Source organism: Mchenga conophoros, linkage group LG15 (genome assembly GCF_057382185.1).
Source record: "Mchenga conophoros isolate Kocher_MC1m ecotype Shallow Benthic linkage group LG15, M_conophoros_male_GT1.1, whole genome shotgun sequence".
Taxonomy (NCBI): Eukaryota; Metazoa; Chordata; class Actinopteri; order Cichliformes; family Cichlidae; genus Mchenga; species Mchenga conophoros.
In genome coordinates this window covers 9,770,171-9,789,614 of record NC_140540.1, presented here as the reverse complement: position 1 = coordinate 9,789,614, position 19,444 = coordinate 9,770,171, and the positions used below count along the sequence as shown (strand labels likewise).

General features: G+C 39.2%; 1 protein-coding gene across 6 annotated transcripts in view; it reads right to left on the bottom strand.

Moving 5' to 3' along the window:
* ylpm1 (YLP motif containing 1) overlaps positions 1-4,223 on the bottom strand; it is a 29,677-nt gene extending 25,454 nt beyond the window's left edge. For 5 of the 6 annotated variants that reach the window (XM_085246733.1, XM_085246729.1, XM_085246730.1 and 2 more), the window contains exons 1-4: positions 3,368-4,223; positions 2,702-2,929; positions 1,894-1,932; positions 598-786 (exon numbers count right to left, since the gene is read on the bottom strand). In XM_085246733.1, coding sequence (XP_085102859.1) covers positions 598-786; positions 1,894-1,932; positions 2,702-2,929; positions 3,368-3,934 — 1,023 coding nt within the window. In that variant the 5' untranslated portion in view covers positions 3,935-4,223. The remainder of the gene's footprint in view (positions 1-597; positions 787-1,893; positions 1,933-2,701; positions 2,930-3,367) is intronic. The other variant, XM_085246731.1, reaches the window with a different exon arrangement.
* Between the last annotated feature and the right edge of the window lie 15,221 nt (positions 4,224-19,444).

The following is a 19,444-nucleotide window of genomic DNA, read 5'->3' as shown; positions in this document are numbered from 1 at the left end:
ACAAACTGCAACAGGTAAACATATAATTTTACAAGTCACCAAGAGAAGACTTTATAACTGTAAATACAGAAGGTTTAACACCAGGCGCAAACTATTCATCAGCCTTAAAATGGAGAATGGCTGAACCTGCCAAAAAACAAAAAGCCAGACAGAATACAGAATAATCAGCAGAAAGCACAAAGAAAGCTGGGACCAGCTCATGATTCAAAGCATAACACCACCTATCAAACACAGTCGAAGCAATATGATACATGGGCATGCTTCACTATATGTTTAGGGATGATGTGAATCCCATTGACTTCAGACATGTATAAGGATATGCTGTGCACTCATATTAAGCCAACTGTAACAAAGCTGTTGCACCCCAAGAGTTTTCCCACAATACCATCTCTAGAGTTTAAAGAGAATGGTCCAAAAGTGCATAGGAGGAATCATGGAAGCTGTGTCACTGCTTAAATATTTCCAGATGCAACTGTACATACAGTTATAAGAAAGTAATTACAACTGTACATAAGTTATAACAAAGTAATTACTCAGACATTACACATGAAACTGAAAACTTATTGGCCATCAAGATGCCATTGGCCATTTACCTACCTGTAGGTTTGCAGGCTGTTGAATGAGGCGTTGGTATTGCTCCAGAATCTGCTGAAGCTTCTCATGTTGTTGCATGAGAGCCTGATATTGTAAACCGGCTCTCTGTTGTTGAACTTGTTGCCAGTGTGCTGCTGCAGCCTGTAACTGCTGAAGGCGAGCAGCTTCCTCTGGGTCTTTTGGTACTTCAGGCTTTAAACAGAAACAAGAAAAAATTATAGCACAGTATATCACTGTAAATCACAATTTTTCTTTAAAAAAAAAGTGTATGCAGTTTGTAATGAAAGGAAGGAAATTACTTTACGATGAATCCAAGACACTATTGAGAACAAAAACATTTTTAGGTAAGAGTGCCTTAAAATACTGCTCATATTGCTGAAATATTGGACATGGGATGAGTACTATAACTGGGAAAGAGCCATTACAAACACTATTACAATTACAATGGGAAGGATGAATGAAAGTGGTTGATTCCTGCACACTTAAGCCACTTAATTCATATTATGGCAGTTAACACAAACAATGGGATAAAATACACTGACCCGCTACTTCATTAGGTATGCCTGTTTACCTGGTTGTTAACGCAAATTTCTAATTAGCAACTAAATGGCAGCAAATATGTATTTCAGTATGAGGTCATGGTCCAGACGACCTGCTGAAATTTGAACTGAGCATCAGAGTGGGGAAGAAAGGTGATTTAAGTGACTCTAAATCATGCATTTTCAATCATTTTCTTTTTTCTAGGGTTTGCAGTGAATGGTCCAAAAAAAAAGAAATTATCTAGTAAGGGATAATTTTCTTCGAGGTGCCTTGTTGATGCCAGAGGACAGAGGATAATGGTCTGATTGCTTCAAGCCAATAAGAAGGGAACAGTAACTTAAATAACTACTTGTTCTTCCAAGATATGCAGATGAGCATCTCTGAATGCACAACACTTTTAGGCAGATACACTATAGAAGCAAAAGACATGACAACAAGTTCACTGTACTCAAATGACCTCACCGCTCACCAAATCTCAATCCAATAAAGTACCTTTAGGATGTGGTAGAATGGGAAATTCCCAACAATGATGTACAGCCACCAAATCTGCAGCATCTGTACGATCCCATCATGTCTATATGGACCAATATGTCAAAGGAATGTTTCCAGGAATTTGTTCAATCTATCCCATGATAAATTAAGGTCGTTCTGAAGGAAAAGGTGGGCCCAAACCAGTACTAAAAAGGTGTACCTAATGAAGTATCCAGTGAGTTTATCGAGGAACACTACAATAATGGCAGAATGGGTAGTGTGACTTACTGTGTCTGTAAATGTAGGTGGTTTTCCTACATTTTCACTCTGTAAATTTATGTAAACAATATAAACAGTGTTTAGATTCAGGAACAAACTAATTTCTCTTAATACTGGTTGTGGTGTGTTCTTAGAGGCTATTGAATAAAACACTGGTAATGTTAACACTATGCAACTTGCTTAAATTCCCAGGCAAACGGACAAACATTTTATCTGTGACTGCTTCTTGAATAGTTGCTGGTAGAGGTAAAGCCTTCATTAATAATTTGCAAAAATAAATAAATAAATAAATGATCTCAGATATCCACAGAATTCGGTGCAGCCCAGGAAATTTTAATTGTCCATTACAGCATTCAAATGCATTATTATTTTATTATTATTCATATATTTAGTTTGACAAACCTATAATATAAACTTTGAGCACACACCAACGTTTAATTCACAGAGAGCAAGCCATGCTGTTAAAATGTATTTTATGACTTATGCAACATTTTAATAGTACGTTGTATCGCAAATTATTTTTAAAAATTATCAAATTAGGAAACTATTTATGTGTTAATTCTTATATATTATCCACAATGCAAGTCAAATTTTTAACTGGAAGCCTTGACATGCTAGCCTCAAGCAGAAATCCGGATAATCCTACAGAGATGTGTGGGTTAAGCTCACTTTTAGAGTTCAGCTCTATTGAAAACCGATATCACTTACAAATTCCAACAGATTTTGCACTGCTTTCATTGTAGCAAACTAATAAGATATTAATGTGCAAATTGATGGCGTTCACTGTTTATGCATCCAATGGTGTAGGAATTCTTACCCTTACTTCCTCAGGTAGTGGTGGCGGTGTTGGAGGTTCCTCTTTAGGCGGCGGGGGTGGTGGTGTGCTTTTTGGTGGTTCTAATGGAGGGGGCGGAGGAGCTGTTTTGCCTGGGGGTGGTGGCAGGGGAAAAGAGCCATCTCCATCTTTCTGATTCTGTTTGGCTCTCTCTTGCTTCAGTTTCTGCAGATTCTGAAGATGCTGTTTGTACCAGAGCTGCTGCTGCTCCTTGCAGAAACAATTACAAGAAGATCTGTTCAGCCATTTTCACACAATAATCTTGGACAATTACAGGAGAAGTCGAGTCATACTTAGAAACAAAAACAAAGGAGTAGGATTTCTTTATGCTGTACCTTCTTAAATTAAGAAGGCTAGGAAGTTAAGAATATGTCACACTTCTCTTAAATTTATACTTCAGATTAAAAAGCTCAGGATATTTACTTGGTGGTATTATTAAGAATCAGGTGGCTTAACAGTAAAATATCAAATTAGGGTGCAAGCTTCCCTAGCTGAAAATTACATTTTAAAAATAATAATATATTGTACTCTTCACTAGCTTGGGTTGAACGGTGTTTTCCTGTTAAATAGTGCAATGTACCTTCATATGTCTTTGTTATTTACTAATTTCATGTATATTATTAGTAATTCAACACTAAAAGCCATTACCTGCAACGGTAAGGATTTCTCGTCTTCTGCCGTGGGGGCCTCCTTGGGTTTGGGAGGACTGCTGTTCTCTGGTGGCTTTGATGGCTGCGGCTCTGGAGGGGGAGGCACAGGCTGGGTATCGGTGGGATGCGGTTGCGGAGGAAGTGGAGGAGGCTGCTGGTGACCCTGTTTGGGAGCAGGGGGTACTCTCGTCGCTGAAGTCTCTTCTGGTTTAAAGTAGGACTGAGCGCCAGCGCCGCTGTCTACATGTGCAGGTCCTTCTGGACGCCACGACGACCCCATGTACCCACCAGAGTGTGCAACGCCGTATGCAGGAGCAGCAGTACTGGCATTGTTGCCGTGTTGTAATACAGACTGGAGCTGTTTCTGGTGGAGCATCTGCAGCTGCTGCATCTGCTGGAGGTGCTGCTCCTGCAAGCTGGAAAACAACGAGCCGCTGGAAGAGGCCTCGAAACCGCCGAATCCGGGAGCCTGGCCAGTGTGGCTGCCAGCCAGTGGCTTACGGGGCCCAGCACCTCCATAGTTTTGGGACTGAGGTGCACCGTAATTTCCCCAGGTAGGATACATCGTTAAAAACAAAGCAGCACACGGCCTTTGTGGAGGCACATACAGCCTAGCTCGGAGCGGCTTCCAAAGCTAACAGCTAACGTCGACCTACGTTTTTTAAACAAAACGACGGCTACATTCTAATTTCCCCACTGAGCATCAACACATTAAATAAAGATATCAACACAGATTAAATAACAGCTATCCGTTATAGGATATGATGTAACGCTGTGAAACTATATTAGAAAAATGTTCATACGGTTTTGCAGTTGAGCGACCGACATTAGACGGCACACTGCTGATGACGGAAACACATCACACATTAGATGATGACATCCGGTCAAGCGCTGAACGTTTAATAGCGATATATTTTTTAAGTTATCTGCAGTATATACATTTTTAACTTAACAATACATTACATTTTTTGTCTTTTGTTTGCTCTGTAAAATAGTTTTTTTTGTTTTTTATTGTTGTTAGCGTCTGCTTCTTTTTTCTGATCATTATTGTTGTTGTTGTTGTTGTCGTTTTCGTTGTTGTTATGATCTATAATAATGATTATATATTATCTGTATCAGTGTTGCCCATCAGTAATCAAAAGGTCTTTAGTCAAAGCATCTGTTTTAATTGTTGATATCTACCTAATCAAGCATTTGTACCATAATAGAGAAACAAGTTATTATTATGGATGCAAAACACTCAATTAAATACATAAATAAATAAATGAAAGGCGTCTGCTTTGTTTCTGATCACTTGCTGAGTTTTCATGCCATCTCGGAACAAATACGTTGCTGTTTTTGTCCTATTACCACAAGAGGGAGACATTTACAAGCACATTCCCGCGTCGTCGTCCCCCCCCCCCCCCCCCCCCCCCTCAATAAATAAACAAACAAACAAAACAAAATAACATACAAAAGTACAAACAAATTATTATTATTATCATCATTATTATTATTACTGGAAAAAATTGAGCACTTAACGATTTTGGACTGAAAGGTCACACAATGCAAATTGCAAAAGCCATCACTAATTAGAAATATAAACCAACAAGAAGTATTCACAGAAATGTTTTATTACATTGTACTGAGTAAAAAATTCTATATGAGATGATATGAAAATACTTTTTTTATTATCAATATTATTCTGCAATGTGAGTTCCATCCATCCATCCATCCATCTACCCGTGTGTATGTCCACAGACTGTATGTACAGTCTATGAGTGTTTTCATATAGTTCCTTAAGTTTTATCCATTGACTGAGAAACCAACTGTGGGAGTTCAGGCTGTGTTTGAAGTGGGTTTAGCAGCGTACAGGATGAGATCTGTGGTGGGTAAAGGACCAGTGACTTTAGGTTGCCCTTGAGGTCTGATACACATAAGAGTGTTTTTTTCTTAAGATCACCAGTAAATCTGTATTAATTTTGACCAGAACCACTTAAAAATAATCGTTAAAGCGGATTAATCAAGCTGGTCCTGTTTAATGTCTCCCGTTAATTAGTTTGTCAGCAGTGTTTTAATATCGCCTAATGACTTCATATTTCACTGATGACATTCAAGGGGTGTTAAAAGAGGGGAAATGGCCCATTCAGGATTCAGTTCTTTCACTTAAGACGCCCTCGATGAATAAGACAAGGTCACGGAGGCCTAGCCTTTAGGGAGAGATACATTATCAGGGGATGGGGGTGGGAGAAATCCCATAGAGGAAGTTCTCTCCCCTCTAAAACAGCATGACGGGCACAATGTGATACAGTTCTGTCTTAGGACAATACACCGCACAGAGGATTCATGATAGAGCTTAGGGCAGCCACACTGTATTGGATGGCAGAATAACCCCACAGTACACAATAATGGTGACACTAGGGACCAATGCTTTTGGATAGGAGAAACGTTTGACGCTTATTGTCATATATATTTTTATGGTGCGTTGAAAGCTGGGTTGAAACTATAACATTTAAATATTTATCGACTTTTAGACATGTAAAGAAAAACACCAGTGAAGAAGTTAGCCCCTTTTCGATCTTCATCAGCAGTTTAGAAAGCTTTCTAAGCAAGAACAAAGAAATCAGAAATCGTAAAGTTGTAGCTCACAGTATTGAGGACACGGCATTTTCTCTGAGATGAAAATCCTATGTTAAACAAAATGCTCAATGGAGGCTAATGGATCCCAAACAAGTCCATGCACTGCTTCCAAAATGCTTTGTTTGACAAATCAATTTTCCCATAACCCGGTGAGGAGAAAAGTGATGTGGATTGATCGTCCCCCCTGACTTTGTTTCCAGAATATTGTTTGATGGCTGGATAGATTAATTGGTATGACATTTGAAAGCCTTCTCTTGACTGTCAGCATCCGAGCCTCGATATGCCGATCGAACCTCTGTCTAATTGTCTCCTCTATAATACCTCAATTCACAAATTAGAGACGGTGCCTCTATAAACTATTCCCCATGTAAGGCCCAAACAACATCACACTGCTCAATCAAACACTGGTTTGAATAGGAGCGATGCTGTGGACTGATAAGATAGAGTGCATTAAAGGGCATCACCTAAACCGCTGTGCCAGCACATCTTTCCCTCGGCACGGAAGATCCGAAATATACAAGTCAGATCCCAGCAGCAAGTAAACAGACTCTGGACTCAACAGTCTGTCAAAGCTCACACTATCTGAATCTTTATTAATATCCTCATTTAAATTAGGACTATTAAAGAACAGAATAAAAGGGTAAATCATGAACATCACTGACCTTGTAGTGTAAGCATGTAGTTCTCTGATTTGCTTTGTAAGCGCATGGCCATGTTTTTGTGAGGTAAAGGTCAGAATTTTAACCTTTACAGCTGACCCATGTCCATTCATATGACACTAAAGTAATTAAGTAATAAATATACCAAGGGTGTCAAACTCTTAAGAAGTTTAACTACATGCTGAATCCTTCACATGTCTTAGTAAAAGAAATAATAAGTGTAATTTGAGCAGCATGTCTCAGTTTTTCTACATGATAAAGAAATGCTGCTGGACTTAATGGAAGAAATCTGTCAGCATAACTATTTGGGCTTAGAAAATTACAGTCAAATTTTCTGGTAGCTCATTGAGCAGACTGTCCTGTAATTGTTAAAGAAAGTTTCTGCAATTTGTTTATTTTCTTGATTCATTTTGTTTTCTTTTTACAGAGGACTCACCATAAAACTTAAATTCTATTGTAGATAGTTATTTAAATGTTTGTCTATTACTTAGATACTGTGGTGTAGTATGAATGGGCTGTAGAGCTCATGAAAATACAGTAAAAAAAAAATCAAAAGTCTATGCCTTCCTTTACATTTTCCAAAGCAGTACGTGGGTCTTATTGGAGTTTTTTGTGGGCCAATTATGGGACCCGGATGAATAGTTTGACAGCCCTGATATAAACAAATAAATGACAAAAAGGTTCCTGCTTTTTCACTATTTACTGTTGAAATCTGTTTTGTTTTGTTTTGCAAAGAATGTTTTCTGTAATTTTATACACATTTATTTATTTGTGCTTCCAAATTTCTTTCATTTACAACTTAGAGATCTTGTAGAAAAACTAAAATGTACCATCGAAATTGTACTTCTTATTCTTATATTAAGTTATCTCAGGGAGTTGAATGTCTGTAGAGTGACAGAAAGGGAAGTTTCATTGGTCTGGCCCACTTAAGATCAAATAGGTTGCACGTGGCCCATGATGTAAAGTGAGTTTGACCTTCCTGGTGTAAATAATGAAACCGCGTTTGATGAATTCCAGTTGTCCACTGTCCCATTGTCCCACTGTCATTATGGTATTAATGGTTAGAAGATAGTTTTTTTTCATGTGAAAATGTTAAATTAAACATCAGATAATATGGTTTTGTGCAATCTTCTGTTGCTTTTACAGTGTGGAAGTAAAGAAGAAAATATACACTATATAGTGGGGTTTTTTTTGGGGGGGGGGGGGGGTGGGCTTACACTGACTTTTGGGATGTTATGAAGTGTTTTTGGATTTCACAAAACAGTGTGACTGTCTGTTCCCATAACAATGTAAAATACTGAATCTGGCCAAATGCAGGTTACTTGATTGGCAGTTGTACATGCAGTCTTTACCATTTTCCTGATACATTTTCCTTAATGATTAGTTATGTGAATAAGTAAACCTTTAAATTTAAACATTTCAATTGCATTTAATTCAGAAATATTGCTTCATGTTTATCAGTGCCAAGACTATTTTTTTATTGCATCTGCAAATGCTTATATAGTTGTGATAGGCTAATATCAGCAGATAATAATGTGTTGGCCTGACTTTAGTATACAGTAATGGCAATTTTTACAGTAATCCTGACTTATACTAATTAACAAGGCATTATAACAGCATCATTTACATTAGTTACCACATATACAGCAGTTAAAGTTAGAAGCACAAAGTCTGAATCTGTTATTTTCCACCCACTATAATCTCTGATACTTTTATGTTTACAGACTGTGCCTCCCCCTCCAGAGCTGCAGCCATCAAAGCTACCGCAGAACAGCGGTCCTCCCAAAAAAAAAAAGGAGACAGGCTGGTTTACAGTCCTAAAAGCACCAATAGTCTGTTAGTTCTCTGAGGGAAAGCAACATGTTTCATTAAATCAGATCTGTCGTTGGTGGGATGCCTGCCCACGACATTTTATCACCTTTTATTTATCATTCAGAATGACTAATTGTCTTGACTCCAATTTTATGGGCTGGGCTCCTCACAGAGCAAGCTGCTCAGACGCCCTCCTCCCTTCAGCACCTTGCTCCTCCCTATCACCCCAACACACCCACTTGCCTTTGAAAAAGTGTAATTGAATGAGTTTACGTCGTCAAATTGATTAATCATATTAATTTGTACTTATTAGTGGGATGGTTGAAAGCGATGACAATTAGATTAATGAAATTAGTTAATTCTTCCTACCCACGCCACACTCCCAACTATGAAGAAAGGGGGGAAAAAGGCATACAAAGGGAGACTGTTATGACAAAATTGGCAATCAAGATTTGGCTGCTAATTGAATGTCTGGTTTTTTATTAATGATGAGCTTTATAAGAAGACCTTGAGAAGAGAATATTAATTGATTAATCAAAGTCCTCCAAATTATGCGGGGAGTATACAAAGCAGAGGTCTGACGAAGCCCCCACCACCACCATCACCACCACGTTACATTTAGAAGAATGTCCGGTAGTTAGTTTCACTGGAACATAGACCTGTTTGATAAACTGTTCACTGACGTCTGAGTTTCTAGCTGCTGCTTACATTTGTTCATGTAATTTACTTTTAATCTATTTGCTTAAATAATTCAAAGTGATTAAAACCTGATTTTGCATCCATATTAAGCGTATATTTTCCATCATCAGCCCACTGGTTTAAAGACAGAAGTCTTTATTTTTGCATTGCAATACAAGGGGAACCTCCCCACACTTTACTGTAAAGCATTACAGTTGCCTGATCACAGATCATTTGCAGGGAGCCACATGTCCCAGCAGTACCGCAGCCAGACATTCATCATACCTGTTTGCCTGTGCTGGAAAAACAAAATATATGTAAATATAAGTAAATGGAGTGTGAGATCCCTCAAGCCGATAGAGTGCTTTGAATTTCATTAAGCAACAAGCTGTCCGCCTGTTATAAACGATACCGGTGAAAAAGAAGTGATTGTTGGATATGATAAAGGTGAAATGCAATAGTTTATGCCACCATGAATCTGATTGTAACGCTCACACTATTAGAAAGGCTGATAAGAGCATTTATGACTATTTGCTTTGTGTCAAAAAGGGAAGTGGGCTGTTTGATTAATACAAGCAGCTGGCTGCTTCCAGGTCCTGCAAGAATGCGTTGTTGCATATAACTTACAGAGGCAGTAATGGGCTGGTTTATATACTAAAATGTGACCTGCCACACATGTGAGATAAGCAGAATTATGACTAGCACATTGTGCATTTACAAAGTGCTATGCTTGATATGCATTCTGTATAAATGTGGGTGAGTAATGTCTTTGTTTTCACTAAAGAAATATGTGCTTAAATGACAAGATGCTATCTGCTAATGTGGTCTGTATAAAAGTGCAGGAATGGTTGCTTTTTACATTTAAAAAACATATAAATCTTGCTCACACTTATGCAGCCAGAATGGATTGCACCAAGTTTTCAGCCATTCAATCAACATATCGGGGCACTTAGCTTTAGCTTATATCCTCAGATAGTAAAGGAGGCTGTGTGAATTCATAATTGAAATAATAAAGTTTGTGTGGCTTAGCAGACCCCCACTGGAGGTTTATCGGCTCACATAACACACCCACCCACACACACACACATTATTTCCTAGATATTTAATTACACTCTGGGTTAAAATTGTACAAAAAGATGAATAGTTCCTTTAAAGGGCTCAGATCTGTTATTAAGTCTAATGTTGTTCAATCTAACAGAAAGACAATAAATCTACATGGCTGAGAATCTGAACCTGAGGAGACATCAGCATTTTTATTTGATCCCTTGTTCATCCTCAGCGGTAGCAGGAAGTAATCTACCAATCGACCACTCAAATATCTGCATATTTCATGATCCTGATGTCCCACTGAGAAGATCTAAAATCTGTCCTGAAAGTACAGACGACAGCCATCAATGCTAGACTTGATCAAATGCTACTGCACTAGTCAGAGGCCATCAGTGGTCAAGGCACCCTCGTTGGCAGGATCTATTGTCTCTGTTTACACAGTCCATCCTCTTTAAACTGTGCTATCGATCTTGGCCTAGGTCATGGGTTTGGCATCAGGGTAGCGAGGAGGTGGAGAGGTTGGATGGAGGAAGGGTGTACGTGGGAGAGTAAGGACAGAGAAGGGAAGAAGAGAATAAGGACACAGAGGAAGACGCTTCCCCAGGGTGTTTCTTGTGCCAATTTCCTCTTATTTAGCATTTGACCCTGGTCTTGGCTTTACAACTCAATGCAGCAGCCTCATGTTCAGCATATAGTCAATGCATGCCAATACTTTAAATGAAGACTTGCCACTGCTTGCAACAAAACCTTAAAAGTACTCTAAACTGAAAAAATGTTTTTCATCTGAGGCTGGAGGTGTGGGGATGTCTTTTCTTCCCAGGTCAATATTTGAGCGAAGGTGATGAAATTCAGCCATTCTTATTTTTCACAATAAGGCAGGGGTTTTGCATCTACAAATGTGTTATTTAGTTACAAGATTTTATTGGTGAGGTCTGTTGCTGTTTTACTCCACACTCCAGTCCATTAGCAGCATTGCTGCCAGAGCAGGGCCGATAAACCATCTGGCCAGGCTCCTGAAAGAGATAGCAGCATCTTAATGGAGTGAAAAGGTAAAAGCAATTAATGTCACATTAGCACATCACTAATAAGGCCTGACCCTCAGTATGCTGCAGAGGCAATAATTGGTTTGTTCACAGTGGGCCTAACAACCGTGTTGAAGCTGATGCTGAGTCTTGAAAAAGAATTCCACAAACCAATCACTTTCAGCACACTTGATGGACTGGTTCTTATATAGCGCTTTGGTACTTGTTAACACTTTATAATACAACCCATGACTAAGGCTGTGATTCCCCTGTAAAAACATGGAGTACTAATGTATTTTTTTTGAAATTACAATGTAATTATATTTACAGACAAATACTTAAAGCTAGGCACACTAGAATATGGGGGTAACAAGTCGGGTTGTTACACGAAACAAATAAATAGTAGTAATACTAATGTTAAGAACTGCATCTGTAATTTTAAGTACTGCATAATTTCCTGGTAAATAAGTGGAAAGACAGATAATATTTCCTCATCTTATACTGTAAGCATGCTTTACTTTCTGGGGCGAGGGCCATATGATGAAATATTATGAAAATTGTAAAAAGGCAAGCTTAACCCACTCCATAATATAACCCGTTGTCCAAAAAGTACAGTGTACTTACAATGTAAGATGGGGAAATATTGTTTGTTTTTCAACTAAATTACTAGGAAATTTGTTACGCTGTACCTAAAATTACACTCAATATAACTGGTGTCTCCTTTCCTGTAAAATAACTGGAGGTAAGGCTATGGCACACCATAATATGGTGTATTTGTGATGTAAGATTTTAAAATATTGTTTGTTTTTCCAGTAAATTGCCAGGGAAAAATGTAGCTCTTACTTACATATTACTTAAACTTAATTCATAGTATAATTATTTCTTTATTGCCTGGCTTGTTACCCACGTAACAAGTGTACCTACCTAATGTATTTTTATATAAATACAATTATGTTGTAAAATCAAATAAAATGTGCCAATATTTCATTTAATTACAGGGGGATTACACCCTTAGTCTTTGGCCATATTTCAAACTGTTACCTTCTACTCGAGCTTTCAAAGCACGCTATACAACATGCCTCATTCACACCAGGACTTTTTCCTATTTCCAGGTCTTATCTATCTAAAATTCAGAAGCAACTCAAGGTTCATCATCTTGCCCAAGTACACTTTGGCATGCAGACTGGAGTACCCAGGGATCGAAACCCCAACCATATGATTAATAGATGTCGTAGTGGACCTCCTAAGCCACAGCCAACAATGTACTGGTGCTGATATTTACAATATGAACAGCAGCGACTGAGTTTTTGGTTACGCAATGGCCTGTCTGACTTCTAATGAGTATTAATGTCTCATGGAGTTTTATCTTGGGTTTAACTAAAATAGATGTAGGTCCTCTGGTTGTTTGTTGTTGTGCCACAACAGTATCTCGCCATATGGAACATTAATCTGCACTGAAACTTTATTCCAGTGAAAAAGACAAAATAAATAAATCAAAATCAAAAATCAGCATCCAAAGTTTCATGCAGAAACAACGTGCAGAAACAAAATTGTGAAATTTACAACAGACACTGGTCTGTCCTCTTTAACAAATTGTATATAACAAACTATAATCCCATGCATTGTTGCCATGACCTCCCCCACTTTCAGCTCCTGCCTTTGAACCGTAATTCAGACTTCACGCGGCGGTGGCAGCCGGCCTCATCTCTAGAGCTTTCCCCAAACAAAACATGTCCTTTCTGGCTTGAATGGGATTGGGAGGGTTTAAGATTTGGCTTAATTGTTGTCTTTTCCGGTGTTTAATTATAAAAACACCAAAGCACTGTCATTGCTGCCGTCTAATTCCACCATGTTCCGCTAATTATGCTGTGTTAATGTAGGCTTTTCTGTTACAGCGTCACACTCATTAACTTAGCGGTGACACTGCCCTTAATTGGATAAGAGGCCATTTAACTCACTTCTCTTTGATTAAAATGATCGCCTGCTTTGAAACATCAACCCAGAGAGCATGAAACAGCAGCTTCCCTCGTAAAAGACTTTGAAAAGTTTGACATCTGTCAAATCTCTGAATATAACTCCTCATTAGAAAATGCTTTCACTGGAATTGCACATACCTGCAAAGTAAAATGGCCCCACGCTGCGCATCGGGTGTCACTTGCTGCAGAGCATGTGATTGTTGCAGATCCAACCACTGCTCACAGGTTTAATAAGGATCAGTCTAGAAAGAGAAGCTCTGCAAACCTCCAAAATGTCAGACACTGCGGTATCATCACTCACAGCAAATGGGCTTCTTCCTCCAATTTCCACCTTTGTTTCTTTTTTGTTGTGATCCCCTGGGATCTTGTGCATAGCAGTAATGCTCTGAACTGTCCTGATGTAGAATATAAGACAAGAGGAGCAACAAGCTGATCTGGATTTCTTCTCTTGGAGCAGTTTTATAGAAGCACACTAAATGCATGTAGAATTCAACATACGTTACTTTAACATTAACTGACAACAAGTCAGCTTTCTGCTGCTGGCTGCCATGTTTAAGCAGCTCACAGTTAATATCAAGCAGACCTCCATTTAACTTTAGGCCCGGTAAAGACAAAAAGCAGGATGAGAGCGGCGTTGCTTTCCAATCTTCCGTACCCCTGTTCCCATACCCACACATGCCCTCAATTACCCTATGAGCACCGCATGTGCAACATCATTAATAAGATCCACTAATAATGGTGGCGAGCTCCATTGGCCGTGAGTGAGATTTGACTAATTACTGTAATTGTATTGGAGTCATGCTCATTAAATATGAAAATTGTGTTCTGTGAAATGAATGGGGTTTCATGATCACTCTTGTATGGACAGGCGAGAAATAAATTAGAGAACCGGTTCCCGCTGCACAATTAACCACAGTGCAGACAGCTACCTGCCACACCCCCCGGTCTGGTAATAGAATGTGTATGTGAGACTGTGTGTAATGCGTGGATATTTACCATTACTTGTTGCTAAAATTCTTTTTAATACAGGCAATATGCATGACCTGCTTCCTTATGAAACGAGGAGACGTTAATAATTCACAGAGCATATAATTGCAATTATAATGTTTTTCTCAGAGACGTTTCTCAGATGGATGATAATTTATGTTTTTTTTTTTGTCATTTGATTTGATATTAGCTTTTATCAAGTGCATTCCCTTTTCTGGTATATTTATGCTATATAAATGTTAAACATGACACCTCCACAGAATAATTTGCTGAGAATTTTATAAATATAAAAAATATCATGCTGTAATTATGCTCTCAACACATGGAGACCATTATCACCAACTAAGCAGGCATTTTGTGTCCATTTTGAAACACGTAAACCTTGAGAAAAGTAAAAATATGCCCCCCCCCCACAAAATTCAAAATTCTTATAAGGTGTTCTGGGTGCATAAATGCTAAAAACAAGTCATGTTGCTAAGTGGTTGCCAGCTAAAATGATTGTATCAGAATATATCATGGCTAACTGAAGTTTTGTGGATATAAATGAGATGTTACAGCGGTGACAGAAAATGCTAGGATGCTATTATTAGGTGCTGCAGGGAAATAATGCTAAAAACAGGTCATTTTAGCCAGTTTGTTAGGCGGTTGCTGGCCAACATGGTAAAATCATAGCATCTGCTATAGATAAGAACCTGCAAGGGACTACGATGTAGAAAAGGAAATACAATGTTAAAGTTTGAAAAAGATCTTTCCGTTTGCCCTTCAACTTTTCATATGGAAAGTAGGATGTTGTCGATGCTTGTAATGTAGATGTGTTACATTTATGGAGGCCATGGTAGTGTAGCCATAATGTACTTAACATTGCTTGTGTGAATGGCATATTCATATTAATCTGCCCTGCACTTTGTTCTTTCAGTACAAAAACAAAACAAAGAAACAAAAACACCTTTGCAGCTGAAACATTCTAATCTTTGGATGACAAATGAGATTTTACAGTTTATGAAATAATTACTAATAAGCCTCCTTTAAGAAGCAGGGCAGTGGCTGCAGTTTGCATGGAGATGGTTGTTGTACCAGCTCATGTTGAGTGTGGGGAGCTCTCCTAAATCACTCAGATTCTGTTATAAATATCTTTGCATTTTCTATATGTGCTTATTAATACCAACCAGGTTATCTTGTGTGACGCATCATTTCATGCATCTAAAATATATCAACAGTGATTAAACACTGATTGAGGATCTGCTTAATCGGTGTTGGAGTTATGTGTGGGTGCCCTTTCCTTTCACTTGTCCCCTAAAAATTAGAGAACCTGAACCAAACTTTTTTTTAAATCACAGATGTTGTAATATTTATTGGCTGGCCAAGATCAACATGTGCACAAGCATAAACTGCTAAATTCCATCTTACATCAGAAACGTACGACCCATGAGCAATTAGTGAACAACTTCCACTCTGAGCACAACAGCCCTCTCTTCTACTCAGAAAACAGACTGTGCTGGTGACTCTTTACAGTAACTTTATTTCTTTCCACCATCTCTTGGGATTTAAACGGCTGTCAGAGCTCCAGATCCTAGATGACGGTACCTGGGAGTGGCTACGTCCCCAGGGAGTGGAGAATTTTTTTCACCCCCCTTGTTTCTGCGCGCTCAAGCTGCTTGAGAAATCTTGCAATGCAAATGTGGTGCTTACCTTTACCGCCCAGTAACAAAACTGTGTTACAGTTAGAGGCTTCTGTGAAAGCCCTGATTTTGTCTGAGGAGATATAGAGGTGAGGAGCAGCAGGTAAACAAAGCATAATGTGGAGGTCAAATGCTAATGAGAGCTCCATTTGTTACATCTGGCTCTCCCCAAAGGCAAAGCAACAACGTCAAAGGCACCCAGACATAATAAATCATCCAAATAAATAATAAACTTCAGAGAAGATTCAGAGAAGACATCACGATATTCATTGTGGCTCATGGAATGAATTCACAGCCAAGTCCTGATTTCTCTCATGTGGCCTTATTTAAATTGTCCCATTTTAAGCTGCATGTACTTGAGACAGCATGACGCTTACAGGTCCATTTTCAGGCCTAACACCCTACCATATAATTTCCATCTGCTCACTGGTTAATAGGGTAAGACCAGCGAGAACCACATTATGAATTGTAACTTGCTTTAGCAGAGATAGAGGCCGTGAGAATTGAACAGATGCAGTGCCATGCGGGGCTTGCAGCTGTTGCGAGGCCTTAGAAAACCCACAGCTGTCCCCCTCTCTGTCTGAGTCCTTAAGTAAAAGGAGACTGCGAGACAGATGTGACTGATGAGGCGATGAAAAATCCAAAGAACAGGTGGAGTAACACAGGTAGTACAGTGCACTTGTATAATGTGCATCTAATTCTTTCTGTCTACACTCTCGTCTTTCCTTCATGTCAATCAGTTACTGTGGCTACCCATAGATGGCGCTCAACTCATTTTGAAAAGCACCGGCCTTCCTCAGGGCTGTCCATCACAAAGTGCCACAGACTGCATGGTGTTGGGGATGAGCTGCAGAGAAAGGCACCCTTACCTGTCCTTGAGCCAGGCGAGTGAGCGGGGGGTGGATAAAAAAGAGTAGATTCAGCATGTATGTACAATGTAGCCAGGAGCCATAAATCATGACCTTCTTCAATTTACACAGGGAGCATATTGATGGTTTCCTATCTCCTTCACTCACTTTCACCCAGTTACATTGTCTAAGACAACACCGCTCTGAGTACGTAACTGTGACTGACACTTTACAGCCTATTCTCAGTGGACTCTCACCTCAGTCGATGAATAATCTTCATGAGGCAAAGGAAGGAGTCCGGCTGCCCAGCTGTGGAGCTGAAGCATTTGTCGGTGGTACACGGTTGCACTAAGAGTGTGATTAAAGATTTAATAAAAGACCTAAGCAACAAGACTGGTTGATAAACAGACTACAGTGCGATATTGTCAGTGCCCCTTGGTAAGTACAGACCGCCCTAACAACTTGTGGTGACTTAAGGTGAATACAACAGGGTTTGCAGGATGGAAAGTCACTATAAGGACAGTGGGCCATGGCCTAATTCCCTTCTATATGATAGGTGAAAAAAAGAAGATCTGCAAGTTCATAAGACACATTTTCTGTAGCTTCTTTTACTTTGCTTGCAGTTTTTTTTTTTTTATCAGTCAAACGTCGGCGAGGAACACCTTCACATAAAACTTCTACACATAAAAAGGTCTGCTGATATACAGTATAGACCAAGTTAATACACAGTTATGATTTGCAGCAATAATATGGAGTGGCGAGTGCAGCTTATGCCAGCATAATAAATAAAAAGATGAAAAAGTGACAAGCCCATTTATCTGTTTAATTCAGTCTTCTGTTGAGACATCTTTTCGCTGGACATCATAGCTGATTTTGTTTAGAGGAATGCTTTGTGGCAGGCTGATTAAACACAGACTTACCCCCACTCCACTCCACCCCACCCCCACCCCGACTCCCATATTGGCTGAAGTTGAAAGCCCAGTAAATGAAATGACTTCCACAGGATTGCACCACAAAGGAAGAGAGTGCGTCAGATGTGCATTCAGCCGGCGTTGTAGCCAACGCAAGGTCAAAAGGGACGGCGTGTAGACAGTTAACCAACTGACAGTCGGGGGGCAGGAGGATGCCGTTACACCCCGAGGCACCGTCTTGATAATATCCAAGCGCGCATAGACACATACACACGTGTAGACACTCAACTGGTCTTCCAGGCACTGCACATAAACTACCAGTTTTATTGCTTTACAACTTGCCTAAGGACTATTTATTTTGTGTGCATCTGTGTGTAAGTTTGATGCGAATTTCATCTTATATCTAGTGCAGGTTAAGCATAGGCTGCAATTATATTGTTAGTAGGTTGTGCAAATAAAAATGTATATACTGTGATAGTGTAACAAACCTCATTGTTGCTCATTTTGTAGATGTGGTTGCATCCTCGCTTCAACAAAGGATGTTACTGTTGCACCCAGAGAGGCAACTTTGTTACAGAAGACATCTGAAAAGTGCCGGGTGACAATTTGCAAAAAAAGAAACAAAGAAAGTTATAAACCTAAACCACGATAAGCTTACATTATCAGTAAAAAACACTGAAGACCAAAACTAAGCATAGCTATCCAATAAAAATCCTGTGCAGCTGTTACATAAACCATGTGATTTTATTGTCACTGTACATTCAGTGCACTGTTAGATTTGACTCACTCCAAAAAAAAAAGAAGAAAAAGAAAAAAAAAAGCATATATTTACACATGGATACAGTAGGCATGAACACAACAAACGAAACACAAGAAAATGCCACACAATACTGTCCAGTGAAACCCAGCTGTAGTTGCTTCTAACTTCCAATATTTTCCCTTTGTCTTCCCAGGACTGTGCGTGCATAGTTAGCCTGTCCTTTCCCAAGCATAAGTGTATAATCAAAATGAACCAAAGCTCCCTTTTATCTTGATTCATATATTACAAATGCTAACATATTGCTTTTGAGAAGGGGAGGGTTAATCCTCTTGGGTAATCACATGTCTGTGGTACATACACCTAGCAGGGTCCTTTATACACCGTGGACCAGAACGGCCAGGGAGGTTCCTCCATGTTTTATGTAAATCTCGTCATCTCAGCGTGCGCGGAGTTAAGGTAAAGTCCGCAAATGGAACAGCGAATAAGCAGCTTTCTCCTCCGAGGAATGTGTTCCCCAACCGCCGTAAGTTCATCTACATTTTTTTAATACCCAGCCAGTGATGTCACTTTATTTCTGTGCCACAGATTCCCAAGAGGAACCCATGGCCCGCTTCCAAACCCAGTGTAATTTTCAAAAAATATGAATTGAGGTATAGGGTCTAGACGACTTTACTCACTATATGTCCTGCTGTGCCGATAAGCAAAATCGATGGTAACGCAGTGTGTGTGTGTGTGTGTGTGTTTCAGCATTGAGATACACAAAGATACAGAAGAAAAAAAAAAACAGAAAATAAGACAATATCTCACCAAAGACTTACTTAAATAATTACCCATTGACTCAATACAGTGACTTGTATTATACAGGTTTTCAGTGGGCTCTAAATTTTGTTGCTAATCCAACATGAAAAACTCCCTAAATTGGCAAATCAAAGGATCATAGTTATAGTAACGAACAGCAGTCGTAGTATAGTGAAATATGCACATAATACATTTGTACAGCATGTCCACAATGTAAACAAAGAACAAATAAATGTCAGTCTGATGCTCCACAACACAAGGAACATAGGGTGGCCATAT